General features: G+C 42.9%; 1 protein-coding gene across 5 annotated transcripts in view; it reads right to left on the bottom strand.

Moving 5' to 3' along the window:
- Positions 1–15,115, bottom strand: part of SMARCA2 (SWI/SNF related, matrix associated, actin dependent regulator of chromatin, subfamily a, member 2) — a 227,440-nt gene that overhangs the window by 140,343 nt on the left and 71,982 nt on the right. For all 5 annotated transcript variants that reach the window (XM_053297258.1, XM_053297260.1, XM_053297261.1 and 2 more), the window contains exon 7: positions 2,280–2,406. In XM_053297258.1, coding sequence (XP_053153233.1) covers positions 2,280–2,406 — 127 coding nt within the window. The remainder of the gene's footprint in view (positions 1–2,279; positions 2,407–15,115) is intronic.

The raw sequence follows: 15,115 nt of genomic DNA, 5'->3' as shown, positions 1-15,115 counted from the left end.
GAGACAACCCTGTGGAGCTTCTTGGAGCCATTTTCTGGAGCCTCTTGCAGCATTGTGCTGCCCTCGTAAGACACTAAGTATACCTTTTATAAATTTATTTTTAATTTTGATGGGAAAAAGTTTTTCAAATTAAAAATTAATTTTAATTTTTATAATTACAATGTATTAATTTAAACTGCAATTAAAATTCAATTTAAATTAAAAATTGATTTTAGTTATCCATTGAAAATTTATCCTCTTCTCACTCCTTGATTATAAACACACACTCCTCTATGTGTATTTACTTGAATTAGAATTAATTTTCTGCTACCTCTTTGACCAACCTACCAACCAATCAAGCCAAGGGGCTTGTTCTGCTAAGGACTGGACTTCAAGAGTGAGGTGAGGAAATGCGATGATTATGTATTACTGGAGAAGCTGAGGGGCATTGCTGGAGGAGCTGGAGAGCAAGAGAGCTTAGGTGGCCAAGGTACAGTGTCGTGCTCCATCCTAAATTTCTGCTTTTATTCTGTCTTTTTGGTATTTTTTTTTTTTAGCCATTTTCCTGGGCTCCAGAACCTAAACCCCAATTCCTACTGATTTAAGGTTTCATTACCCACGGTTTCATTATCTGTGGTTGTAGGCCAGAACAGAACCCCTGTGATTAACAAGGGCCACCTGTAGAAAGATGTTCTGTGCACTCAGTTTACCTCCCCGGCTACATCCACTCAAGCCAAAGCAAATGCTACTCTGGAGGGTATTCTGACCCTCAGGAATAGCTTTGCAGAGGCATAAAAGATTGCAGAAGGAATGAGAAAGAAAAAGCTCCAGTGCACATGTTCTTTTGGATCCCAGTCTGTGACTCCCGAGAAGCAGTTTTGTAGGGTTAACTTTACAGAGAGGAAAGGGGCCACTGGAAGAATAACTACTCATGGGTGATGCAAAAGATGTTATTGATCCTTTAAAATACATATGTTCTGGAAGACACTGGCCAAACGTCTTAACAATGCACCAGTGTTTCATACCATGTGCACATCATAAGGATGTGCAAAATGAGGGGCCTAGCTCATTTCGAATTTGATCCAATTCGGTTCCAGCTTGGGGGTGCCATCAATGTTAAATTTTGGGTTGTTTTTTTTTTAAAGGTGGACTTAACGCCACCAAGGGCTTCAGGGGGTGCTGCTGTGGCATTTCACTGTTGAAATGTTTTGACTTGAAATGGGCTGTTTTGAGTGTTTTCTGTTTGGAAGAAAATGCCATTTAAATAAAGAGCCTGTTTCAAGCTCAGAACAAACAACACCTTCTCCATTTGAAATGTTTTGATGTTTCGAGTGCCATTTTGGAGCCCTGTTTTTCCCTTATGGGTTTTCTGGCACAGGCTTGCATACTTTGGAGGTTTGAGGAAAAGGATAAAAATTTGTTTGAAATCTTCCGGTTGCCCATTTCTTTAGTGGGTTGAGTGGTAGGTAGCACCCATCATGCCCTACCACCCACTCCACTTTGGTGTCCCTAGGAACTAACCATGGTGAACAATGAGTGTTTCAAGTTTTCCCATTGTTCCCTATGGCTGAAACACTCCAAACGTTTTGAGTTTTGTTCCATCAAAACAACCGGGTTGACTGCTGTTTCAACAAAACCTTTCAGCTGTCTGTGTTTTATTTCAAGCTCAAAACAAAACATGAAATCCATTTCAGTCAGTACTGTGGCCACGATTGGCTAACTCAGCACCAGGATTCATATGTGGGGGAGGGATTTTGACAACTTCCCCTTTCCCTGTAAGTCCTCTATGTCACCCAAAAATAAGTCCCTGAGGATCGTGCAGCTGTTAGGAACATATTTTGGGGTGACAATGAAGACTTCTGGGGGGAAGGGAGGTTGCTGAGATTGCCGGTGCTGCATTAGTTGGGAACCCGTCTGCAGCACCAGCACTCTGTTAGTCAGGATACAGGCCACTGAGAAAGAAATGAAAACATTATCTATTGTGCTTCATCTACTACCTTTGTATAAAAATGAAGACACATTCTGATGACAGTCTAAAGTATTCTCACATAAAGACACTAGCTGACATGTTCTGCAATAAATCACAGGAGGTTCCAAGTTACTGCGTTTCTGTGAGTTCCTAAGAAACTGTTGGCAGTTTTCAGCAACAGCACAAATACTTAAAGTAGCACGCCCACACTCTGGAAGCACTACTTAGATTGCTTTCAGGATATAAATGTGACTGGCCAATACAAAACTTCATATAACAGCACTCATCTGACAACTAGGGCGGGGGAGGAAACCCTTTGTTTTAGCATTACCTGACGCTGAAAATTCAGTAGCCTAAGTGCCTTCAACTCCACTGTAGCTTTAGTGCGCAGATCTGGAGGCAAAGAGCCAGGCAAATTTTCTAGTTCCTGAATTCTGTGAGCAATTCGAGCTTGAAGCCTAAATAGGTAGGGACACAAGACAGGAAATTAGGGGGGGGGAGAAATATATATATACACACCAGTTCCAGATCTGTTTGACAATCCTTCTTTAAGGCTGTGGTCTCATGCACATATCTTCAAAGTCAATTCAATTCAATGGGACTTACTTCTGAGTAAAAATGCATAGGATTGGGCTTCATGTTTCTTATTATTACACATACACACACACACACACACACACACACACACACACAGAGCAGAAAAATACGGAGCCTTCAAATTTTATTCAGAATAACATGAATATAATTTTTTCTGAGAAGTACCAGTACATCTAAAAACACTTTGAATAATAAATTCTATGGTGTGGATTAAAATAATTATGAGCAGAAAGATAAAGTGACTTAGTGCAAACATGAACAGAGAGATATTTGCAGTGATGAGCCACAATGTTTTAAGGGTAGTATTACAGTACAAGAAACATGGAATAAGGAAGATACTATAACCCTAGTGTTCCAACCCTAGTGGAACATAACATGTTTTGAGAAAAGCTTGTGAAAATGAATAACCTGCTCTGGTTACTTTTCTCCTGTAACACTCTTGCTAAATCAGTAATAGCCCCTTCATGAGTGGAAGAGGCTTTCCACTAGTGGAAGGGCACATTTAAATCCAAGCCTATGTCTGCTGAATATAAAGAAAAAGCCATAATTGGGTGGAGGAGAGGAGATCATCTAATGAACTTGAAAAAGAAGTTGCAGAAGTCATTTGGATATAAAGTATATGCACGCACACACGCACACACAGAGATTCTTCTGGCAACTAATAAGGAAAATGCAATTTCAAATAATAGCAATTGAGTGGTATTCAACACCAATAAATCTATCCAACTGTATGCTGTCACTTGCATATATTTTATCCCTTTTTATCACAATATAATGAGGTAAGAATTAATGTGAATGCCGATGATAACAGAGTAACTGGCAGCATAGTACAAAAAGTTGTTAACTAAGCAACTAAGCTGTGACAACCTAGCACCATAGAGATTACTGGAGCATATAGCACTTCTGAAAGCCAACTAAATGCTAACATTACACATTCACAATAAATGATAATGCATCCCTTCAACAGTGTCAGATAAGGGAGCCAAGCCTCTGCAAAAGCCAGGCATACCTAGAACTGGGACATCACATGGTGATTTGATGGTGATCACAGTTCTGTTGCTGCTGCTGCAATTGGTTGAAATACAGGTGGCCTCGCTACCGGCAGTTTCACATATCTGTGGCCGGGAAATACATATCCAACCTCATTATCTGTGGGGAAAGGGTTTTACGATTCCGTGGGTTTTGGTGCGTGGTTTTGACTTTATATGATCAAGCTCTTCCTGCACGTGTTGGTGGGTAGTGAGAGGAGTTTTGACATAGTGCTTTGTTCTGTGAATTCTGTGTTTTTTGTAGCTTAAAAATTGTTTTAAAGAGCATTCGGCAGCCTGGGGTAGCCTTAGACAGCCATTGAGAACCTTTAGGAACCTCTGGAGTCTTTTTTGGACATATTTCTGTGGAGCCTTTGCAAGCCTGTGGGAGCTCTTGGGAGCAGGTCGCTATATATACTGACCCCCAAGCATTTCTAGAAGTAGCTGTAAATCAGTACACATACTGTGCCCTATGACCAAGAATTGCTTTTAGTTTTATTGATCAAACATATATGGGATTGCTGGGACAGAATAATGCATGTGTTCCATAAGAAGCTTGTATGCTTCAATGATTGCTTCTGTGTGAAATAAAATTGAGCACTGGTTGCAATTAAGTATCTTTTCCAAGAAGTTTTCTGCTAGTACAAATATGGTATACCTTTATTAAAACTGGGAGTTACAGGCAAAAGTAGAATTGGAATCACAATCTAGATGGAAGTCCCTGAGGGCCAGTTTATACACTCAGCAGAATCAATTGGTAGAGTTTTCCTGGACCATTTCACTTCAGGCCATGGGTATGGAGTTGGCATATTTTGATATTTCCCCACGGATAGAACTGCTGCATGTAAAAAACCAACATGTCAGAGAGAAGAAGTCAGAGTCATGCTCCCCCTGTCATGCTATGCTTCTATTCTCAGATAGTTTCCTGTCCCACAGGGAGCTTTCAAACATGCAATACACACCTGCAGCCTAGTACTAGAGATGTGGCCTGGTTCGGGGGTGCCATCAACATTAAATTTTGTTTTGTTTTTTTCAAAGGCATACTTACTGCCGCTGAGGGCTTCAGCAGCCTCTGGGGGTGCTGCTATGGCCAAACCACGGGCCGCTGCGGCTATGACCCAGGTACGCAAATGGCCCACACGTATGCGCAGCAGCCTAAAAAATGGCTGCCACATGCTCACAGAAGGCCAAAATGCAACCTCAAAATGGGCCGAACTGGCCCATAGGAGACTGGGGGGGAGAAGGGGAACTGCCAGAAACATACACACCCCTGCGGCCACAGCAGCACCCCTGAAGCCCTTGGTGGCGTTAAGTCCGCCTTTTTTTAAAACCCCAAAATTTAACATTGATGGCACCCCCAAACTGGAACCGAATCGGATCAAATTTGAAATGAGCTAGGCCCCTCATTTGGGGGTGCCAAAACTGAACATGCCCGGTCTGGTTCGAGTCAGGTTCCAACTTGAAAGAGAACAGGCAAACTGGTTTTGTGCACATCCCTACCTGGTACAATCCAATCTAGGAAACGCTTTACCACCTGATTCTGCTGGATATAAACTGTCCTTATGTTTACATATCAGGCGTTGCAAGAACACATTATAATGTCTTAGGCATAGGAAATAATAGAATTCAAAGGTCTGTTTAAAGGCTTTTTTGCTGATGGTTGGTGGACAGTTTAAAATATTTATCATCTTTAAAGCACTGCTTCTATGCAAACAATCTGTCTTGACTTGAATGGGATACAGCAGGTAAGTAGTGAATTCTAAACATTCTGAAACAACGAAATCAGGATGTAATATTAGATAACTACAGGAGCCTCATTTAGTGTCCTCAAGAGTACAAAAACTGAAACAGAATTAGGTCGGACAGGTTTTTCCACAGAGATTGAGCAGTAAATCAGGAAAGGTTACTGTACTGGCAAGAAGGAATTCCATTAAAGGCAACAGATATTTGTTCAGGTCCAGAGGAAAAGTTTATGATTCCTGGTAGGAGAGTTGTTTGTTCAGAAAATGATGCCGGTACATTTTGTTCCTTGAACTGTATGGCACTAAATCTAAGATTTTGTGCCACTCTATAATTGGACTGCTTGGTGATTGCGGGGGGTGGGTGGGTGGGGGGAGACCTTAGAGCAGTAACAAGAGAAACATTATGATACAGAATTAACATGTTCGGTTGCTGCTCTACCTCATGGCTTTACAAAGGATATAAAAGCTGCTGTGCGCATCTAAAGAGAAAAACAACTGAAAAATACCATAGTTATTAAGCACTGTATATTCAACACTAGGGATGTGCACGGAAATCTTCGGCACCGGCAGGGGTAGCGCTTTAAGGGCGGGGGAGGGTGTACTCACCCATCCCGCCGCATTTCCCCCGCTGGCACGTTTATTTAAGCCCCTCGGGGTGGCAGCGTTCCTCCCTGCCGCCCCGTTTTCCCCGTCAGCCGGAAGTCACGAGTGCGCGTGCGCCCATTGTGCACGTGCGCGCACATGGCAGAAGGGCGCGTGCGCGCAACAGGCACACGCACACTCGCGACTTCCAGCCACTTCCGACCGACGGGGAGAACGGGGCGGCAGGGAGAAACGCTGCCGCCCCGAGGGGCTTAAAAAACAACGCGCCGGCGGGGGAAATCCGGTGGGGGAAATCCGGGGGGAGGGGTGAGTACACCCTCCCCCACCGGCGCCGAAACGCCGAAACTGCCCCCAGCGCCGAAACGTTTTGGAGGCCTTCATAATGGCCTCTGAAACGTTTCGGGCACATGCCTATTCAACACCTTCAGAAAAATCAAGTACCATAATACAGGTATTAATGATAGAATAGGAGAAAGAAGATCCTCTGAATCCATCAATAGCTATTTCTCTTTAATGAAGTCTTCTCATCTAATAGTGACCACTGATCAACTTCAAGGCACTTACTAAGTTAAGGCAATTAACCCATTTTACACCACATTTTGTGGTGTCATAAGAGGAGGAGGAGAACATAAGAACATAAGAACATCCCACCAGTACCAGTTGCAGGGGAGTAACAGCAGGAGGGAGGGCATGCCCTCAACTCCTGCCTGTAGGCTTCCAGTGGCATCTGGTGGGCCACTGTGTGAACACAGGAACATAGAAACATAGGAAACTGCCATATAGTGAGTCAGACCATTGGTCTATCTAGCTCAGTATTGTGTACACAGACTGGCAGTGGCTTCTCCAAGGTTGCAGGCAGGAATCTCTCTCAGTCCTATCTTGGAGAAGCCAGGGAGGGAACTTGAAACCTTCTGCTCTTCCCAGAGCAGCTTCATCCCCTGAGGGGAATATCTTGCAGTGCTCACACATCAAGTCTCCCATTCAGATACAACCAGGGCAGACCCTGCTTAGCTATGGGGACAAGTCATGCTTGCTACCACAAGACCAGCTCTCCTCTCAAAAAATTTCCAACTACCCCGGCGGGGAACTGAACTCCCAACCTTCAACTTCCCAAGCAGACGCCTACCACACTCTGCCACTAGGTGTGTTAGGATGCTGGACTAGATGGGCCTTGGACCTGATCCACCAGGGCTGTTCTTATGTTTTTATGATGCACAGCAATATGGCACCATAACCTTGCCCCCAGGGCTGCTGCGGATTTCTAAGACACCTTGATGCTAATCAGAAGCAGTAGTTGTGGAAATAACATTTCCATAGATTTCCTCATTGTTGCAAGATTAGAACCCTGAAGAAATGCTGCTTCTACAAATCCTGCTTCTATACAGTCTTGAGACTGCCTTAGAAGTTTGCAGCAGCCATGGGATGCAGCATTATGGAGTTGTAACGCTGCACGTCATGTAAGCCACTTTAAATCATTGTTGTATTTAACAAGATATTAATAGGCTTTTAGTCCCTTTAGCCCCCTTCTCTCATTTCTTCTACCACCCAGAACAGCATTTACAACTCTATCTACCAAGCTGTTCACCCATCACTCCTCATACACCTGTTAAAAAAAACCTTTTTTAAAAAGACAAATACCTTTCCCAAACAACAACTTTACATTGCTCTTCACTGTTGCTTTGTTCTGTTTTGGGGCCACTTTAGATGTTAAAGCAAAGATAGGTTTCCATATTTCCACTGAGAGACAACCAGATATTTTCTGTAATATCTGAATGGCACTAGTGCATTGGAAAATATGTGGTAAATATGTTCCTGGGAGTCAAAACTGGCAAAGACCCTGGTCATGCATTTATCACTGGAAACATCAATGCCTTCTAAACACTACATAAAAAGATGCAGTAAGCCCATGGGAAAAACATGGGAACCCATCTTTTGATATAAAGTATAAAACCATCTTAAGACTGTGAGCCCTCTGGTCCGAGACCTAGTCATTTAGCACATTGTTTATGCTGAGTAAATAATAAACAATAGTAGCATCCACTTAAATATGGTAAACATCACATTTGTAACATATTTGGCAGGTGCAGATACAATACTAGCTCCTGGTTAATCATGATAAACAAATCAGCACAGACTCTGGAAGATACACTTCCCACTCACAGTTTGTCCCCTTCCTGCCCCCTTAGCAGTAATTAAGTAATTCACTGGCATCAACATATACTACTAACTGAGCAAAGAAGCACCTTCTATAGCGGTGATTCTCTTATAATTAGCAGGGGGAGAGGATCTGCCCTATCCAGTCCCAGCACAGCATCCCTCCAGAGACGGTTGTCTACCTTCTGTCTTTTCAGAATGTGAGCTCCTTCCTTTGGGATGGAGGACCATCCTATCTCTCTATCTATCTTTATGTAATCCGCTTTGAGAAGTTTTGTTGAAAAGTGATATATAAATATTTGTAATAGCAGTACTGCAATTAAGGTTCAACTCATCAAACTGATTAGATTCTAGTTAAATAAGAAGCCTGTTTAGACTTTACTGTAGGTAAGATCGGTGCCAACAAATGGTTTAACTGTGTTTAGGGAAGAGGGGGAATTTGCTTCAGGGAGCACACATTTCTGAAGCTGCTCCTGACTGGCTTCCTGTTGGCATGGCTGACCAACGTTACAGCCACACTATACTCATCTTTAAAATGACCTGACATATAAACTAACAAGTGAAAGTAAGAAATTGTTAGTCGAGCCATGTACATCTAAGGATGGTATAGATACACTATACGAAATAAACACTAAGAAACCTCTTCTTATACACTAAGAAGAAAGGTAATAAAATAGATAAGATATATTATACACCTATATACTAAACACCAGTTATACCAAATGGGTAGTACTCCTATTAGTTTAAAACAAATCTTTGCTTTAAAAAAATGGGACTACAAGTTTTACAAAGAAGAAGCAGTCAAGTAGCTTTCACAGAAAATTAACAAGTTGTTCTAGTAAGAACTAATCTGCCTACTTTCCTTTCACTATCCATGCAACTGGAATAAATTTGGTCCAAATTGGTTAGGCTATTCACAAGTTAGCCCACTTGCATCTTAAATGTTCATGCATCCGCCATCTTGAATTGGGGTGGATGACACCATCACAAATTATGCGTTTGAGGTATCCCTATGTGTCCCTACAACTATACCAAATTTAGTCCAAAACGGTTCCCACTTGCACCTCAAATGTTCACACGTCCACCATCTTGAATCAGGGTGGATGACATCATTACAAACGACGCCACTGAGGTGTTCCTATGTGTCCCTACACCTGTAGCAAATTTGATTCAAATTGGTTAGGCGGTTCACAAGTTAGGCCACTTGCGCTTCAAAGGTTTACGTGTCCGGCATCTTGAAATGGGGTAGATGACATCATCATAAACTATGCCACTGAGGTGTCCCTACAACTGTACACAATTTGGTTCATATTGGTCCAGGCACTGCAAAGTTGATAGTGAGGGACGGGGGGACAGACACACACACACACACACACACGGAATGTCAGTTAATCTCATAAGCCTACTGGAAACTAGGCTAAAGAAGTTGTTCTAGTAAGAACTAGCCAACCTACTTTCCTTTCACTATCTCTACATCTGGACTAAATTTGGTGCAAATTGAGGTCCACAAGTTAGATCTCTTGTGCCTCAAATGTTCATGTCTCCACCATCTTGGAACAGGGTGGATGTCATTATTACAAACTGCACCACTGAGGTGTCTCTGTGTATCACTCACTACAGCTGTTCCAAATTTGGTTCAAATCGGTTAGACAGTCCTCAAGTTAGTGCACTTGCGCCTCAAAAGTTTATGCATCCGCCAACTTAGATCGGGATAGGTGACATCATTACAAACTACACCACTGGTGCAACCCTATGTGTCTATTCAGCTGTAGAAAAATTGGTTCAAATCGATCAGACTGTCCACAAGTTAGTGCACTTGTGCCTCAAAAGTTTACATGTAAGTCATCTTGAATTGGGGTGGATGACATCAACACAATCTTCCTTGTTGAGGTGTCCCTAAGTGTCCCTACAGCTGTAGCAAATTTGATTCAAATCAATTAAGCAGTTTGCAAGTTAGCTCACTTGTGCCTCAAAAGCTTATGGTTCCACCATCTTGAATCAGGTTGGATGACATCATCACAAACTACACCACTGAGATGTCCCTGTGTGTCACTCACTACAACTATACCTAATTTGGTTCAAATCAGTTAGACAGTCCACAAGTTAGCCCACGTGCGCCTCAGATTTTCACATGGCCGCCATCTTGAACTGGAGTGGATGATGTCATCACACACCACATCATTTGAGCATCCCTATGTGACCCTACATCTGTAGCAAATTCGGTACAAATCGGTTAGGTGGTTCATAAGTTATCCCCCTTGCGCATCAAAATTTTATGTGCCCACCATCTGGGGTGGATGACATCATCACAAACTATGCCGTTGAGGTGTCCCTACAACTATACCTAATTTGGTTCATATTGGTCCAGGCGTTGCAAAGTTGATAGTGGGGACACACAGAAGGACACACACACACTGATGCATGGACACACAAATGGAATGCCGGGTGATCTCATAAGCTTACTGGAAAGTAGGCTAAAAAGGAGGGGCTGACAGGTTTGCTTTCTTAAATTACTACTGGTAATACCGTACATAGAAACATAATTAATGCTGTACCTTAAAAGACCTGATGACAGCCAACTTTCACCCCAAATAAATGCATCAAATACAGAAATCATACTCACTGCCTAATCCTTGGAAGAAATGATAAAAACTATTCTTATATTCAGAGGGAAATATTAAAGTCTATTAAACCATTCAATCATAAGAAAGGACTGAAGAGGAAAGCAGTTTCTTCAAGCTGCCATTTACAAATGCTTCAGGGATTTAATCCAACCCTGTCCAAAATACATTTAATTAATCTCCACAGTGTAGTTATTTGTCTTCATCCAAGCAGAAAGTATTTTTGAATTGGAACTGCAGATAAAGATCTTCATGCAAAAGGGCATTCCCCTTAAACCAACTGAGCACTACTGCAAAAGCAACTTTAAAAGACTCTGGGATTTTTGGAATGGGTGGCATACAGCAGCAATGATTACTCTAGGAGCCAGAAAAGCTTTCTACCACATACACTTTTGACAGATGATAAAAGAAATCCATTGGACATAATCCACCATGTTCATAATTTCAGGACAATAGCATGTGTAATTTTTTTTCTTTTTTGATATTAGTGTTGAGAAGCAAAGAAGCTTTATACATAGAAGAATGACATTAAATTACACTGCACATTATTAGTTTTACAAGACTTATTCATTAAGATTAAAGCAGCACTTTGCTTCAAAAAAAAGCGTTAAGAGCTTTACAAGAATTATGGCATAAATTTATAATTTTGGCCCTATTTCAAATAGCAAAATAAGTTGAACTGTTCTCTACATATTGAGGCTCTACACATGATCAGTGTGTAGACCCTTGAGGGGTTCTAAGGGGAAAGCGGGCTTGACCCACTCTCCCCACAGATGAGCAGTAGCTCATTGCTGGGCAAATGATCCAGCTGCCCAGATGAGCGGCAGCTTCAGATTGGCACTCCCACACCTTGCTGCAGCTCGCTTGGGAGCTCCAGGGGTTGGGGGAAGGGAAGCACCGCAGTGCAGCGCCCCAGCCACCCAGAAATGCATCGTGTATGTGGTGTAATCCTGGGGTCCCCTCTCCCCCCACCACCCCGAGTGTGTCTGCTGTGGCTGCAAACAGCTGCGGCTGACACACAATTACAAAAACAAGGTTAACAGAGCCCAGGGGTTCTCACGATCTATGGAAACTGGGCTGGGCTCCCTTAGCCTGGTTTCCATCGATTGTGAGAATAGTCCTATTAAATATTTAAAGAAGATTTCATGGAGAAATGTTGAAGATATATGTTTTACTATATTCTTCGTTAGTGTTCGGCGAGGCTGGCTGTCCTTACCTCCGAGAACGGAGTGGTAAGAGGGCCCAAGGTGACAGGGACGGGTGGCAGCCGGGGAGAGATGGAGGAAAGACTGCCAATGGGCAGGGACCCGGCTCCAGTGGAGGAGGAGCAGAGCCCTGACAAGGCCAAAGGGGAGGCATGCGAAGATAACATCAGCAGCATGCCTCGCAAAGGGAGGGGGTCTGAGCAGGAGGGCGAGGGGCATTGGCAACAGCTGTAAAGGGTAGTCAATTACAGGGAATAAAGAGGGGCATTGGCCCCGTAATTGGTGGGTGATGAATAGCCAATGAGGAGGCATATAAGGAGCCAGCCGGGGGTGAGAGGCTGGCTGGTGCAGAGTGTCAGGGGCCTCTGGAGAGGGGCAGACACAAGGAGCAAGCAGCCTGGGACGGAGGAGGCAGAGGGTGATGCTCAACCCCCTCCCTGTCCCTGCTCTGAGGCTGGACCCAATAAGCCTAGCCAAGCTGAGTAAAGGAGACAGAAACGTGTAGCCGGACAGTTAGTCATGTAAAGACTAACAAGGATAAGGTTAAGGTTAAGGATAATATAATCTCATTTTAGACCAATATACTGCAATGTCTATTAAGCACAATGAATTCAGTCATTAAGCAGGAGAATAACTTTGGTTGAAAGACACTTTTAAGGTTACCATCCACAAATAGATGCACTGCTCTGGTGCTGGGAAGCCAAGGCAGCTAAGCCCTGGCAAGCCCCAAGTAGAGCAAGGCTCTAAGACAACAAACTGCTGGCAATCCTTGCTGCAGATCATAGCAGTCACAATGGCTCCAGGCCTGTTACAGGGAGTCTCGTGGGCAGCAGAACTTCCCTTGGTAGTACAATTTACAATCTCAGCAAGAGGAGTCTGTCCTGCATTTTACTAAGCGTAAAATGTCAGGAAATTCTAGAAGCCTCACAAACCTGTCCAACCAAAACCACATTTCCACCACACCAATCAAGTCACTTCTTAATAAAGGCTATTATGCTGAACTGCATTCTCAACAGTGCAGTTTTTCCAACTGGTATAAAAGGTTCCGTGCAGTTTTATTACTTAAAGAGAGAAGTGGAATCGCTTGCCGCATAGAATTTCACAGGTGAGAGTTTAAGAAAAGATCATGCAATGGAAACATGGATGAGTATAAGAACATTTGTGTGACATATCTGTGAACTAGACCTATACAACCTCTGACCCACCAAGCCAAAAGTAACCCATCAAAGGCCTGATAAACCTCCTAGTTTGGCTGTGCCTTTGATTTAAAAACGGGGTTGTCAAGCTCTTGGCAGACCACAATACACAGCTGGTGGGCTGTGATTGGCTTGATCCATCACAGATAATTTAAGCCTGAGGAAAACAACTTATATCTCAAACTTGTTCCTTAGCACTGTGGATCCAGAAGCCTCTATATAGCCTCTATATAAGAGACACAGAATGGGCAGGATCCTAGAAGCCCCTCATGCAAGAGAAGGTGCTTCCACTCATGAAAGTAGGGAGGGTGTTTACAACACCTGCCAACTCCAGCTGCAGCCTCAAACCATATCCCATGTCATTCTGCAAGGAACCCTGACTCCCAGGGGAAGCATTTGGGATGGCACAAGGGATTAGTACTTGGCTCATGGTTCTTGGAATATCACTTCCCCCCGCCCCCCCGGATTCTGATTAAACTGCTGGTAGAGAATTAAATAATAAGACCCAAAAAAAGTTGAAGTGGTAATTGTATTTATTTACTTAATGAACATATAACCCACTTTTCAATAATCTCAAACTGGGTTACAAAAATTATAAAATCAATTTTAAAACCCTACATCATCAGTTAAACAAAGAAAAGCAACCAGTAGTTAAAAAGATAAATAAAAACACTAGTTAAAAAGATAAATAAAGACAACAGCATTTAAAAAAATCCACAGCAGAGATAATTAAGAAAATGCTTTCTAAAACAATAATGTATTTAATTTGCATCTAAATTCAGCAAGAGTGGGGGGCAGACTGATCTCTTGGGAGGGAATGCCACAAATGGAGAACCACTAAAAATGCTCTGTCCCTGATTCCTGCAAACATTACTCGTGGGCCCGAAAGCAGGGCCTCCATGGCTGATCTCAGTGTCTGGATAGGTATAACATAGGAGCAGTCATTCTTTAAAGTAATTTGTTGGCCCAGGAGCAAACTGAGAGCCAGCGCAACTGCTGAAGAAATGATGTTGCCTGCACCTGTCATTAGCCTCATGACATTTTCTGAATAAACTGAAGTTTCCGGGCTGTTTTCAAAGGCAGCCTCATTTAGAGCACGTTGCAAGAATCTAATCTGAATGTAACCAGTAAATAGATAACTGCAGCCAGGTCCAAGGTTTTCAGTTAGGGATTCAGCTGACGAAGTGGCTGAAGCTAGTAAAAAGTACTCCTAGCCACAGACATCACCTGGGTATCCAGGGACAGGTCAGGATTTAGGTGCATCCCTAAACTGCCTCCAAACAAGGGTTCAAAGTTTCCTCTGCCTCACTAGGATCAGATGGCTGGTACAAAGAGTAGAGCTGCATGTTGTCAGTGTCACTTCTGGGTATTGAAAAACATGGGGGACAAAATGGAATCTGCAGTATGATTGTGGCTACAGGGATGAGCAGTATTTCGTCAGCACAACCTTTTGGAAGAGACCCTCCAGGTAGGACCAGAGTCAGTGTACTACACTGTCCTCCATCCCCAAGAGCTGCCCCGGAAAGATATCACCACTGATGGTGTTGAAAACTACTGAAAGATGGAGGAAGAATCAACAGAGTTGCACTCCCCCATCTCTCTCTCAGTGCAGATAATCCAAAGGTGCAATCAAGGCATTTTCAGTCACACAGCCAGGTCAAAAACCAGACAATAATGTACCCAGGGCTGTCTGGAACATTCTCCTTTTAAAGGTTCATCTTTAATATTTTGTTATTTAAAAGCAGGGCTACTCAACTTTGGCCCTCCTGAAAATGTCAGCCTACAACTCCTAGCATCCTGACTATTGGCTACTTTGGCTGGGAATGCTGGGAGCTATAGTACAAAAACAGCTGGAGGGTCACAGTTAAGTAGCCTGTTTTAAAGGCTATATGCCAAATCTAATATTTGGAAACAAATTGTTGAGGGGTGTGAGGAGAAACATTAAAACCCTCACACAGCAGAATATGCTCTGGTGGTTTTTTAAAAAAAAAAAAAAAAGATCAGCACAAGAGAATATGGAG

This window comes from Hemicordylus capensis, chromosome 2, assembly GCF_027244095.1.
Source record: "Hemicordylus capensis ecotype Gifberg chromosome 2, rHemCap1.1.pri, whole genome shotgun sequence".
Taxonomy (NCBI): Eukaryota; Metazoa; Chordata; class Lepidosauria; order Squamata; family Cordylidae; genus Hemicordylus; species Hemicordylus capensis.
This window is presented reverse-complemented; position numbering and strand designations above follow the sequence as displayed.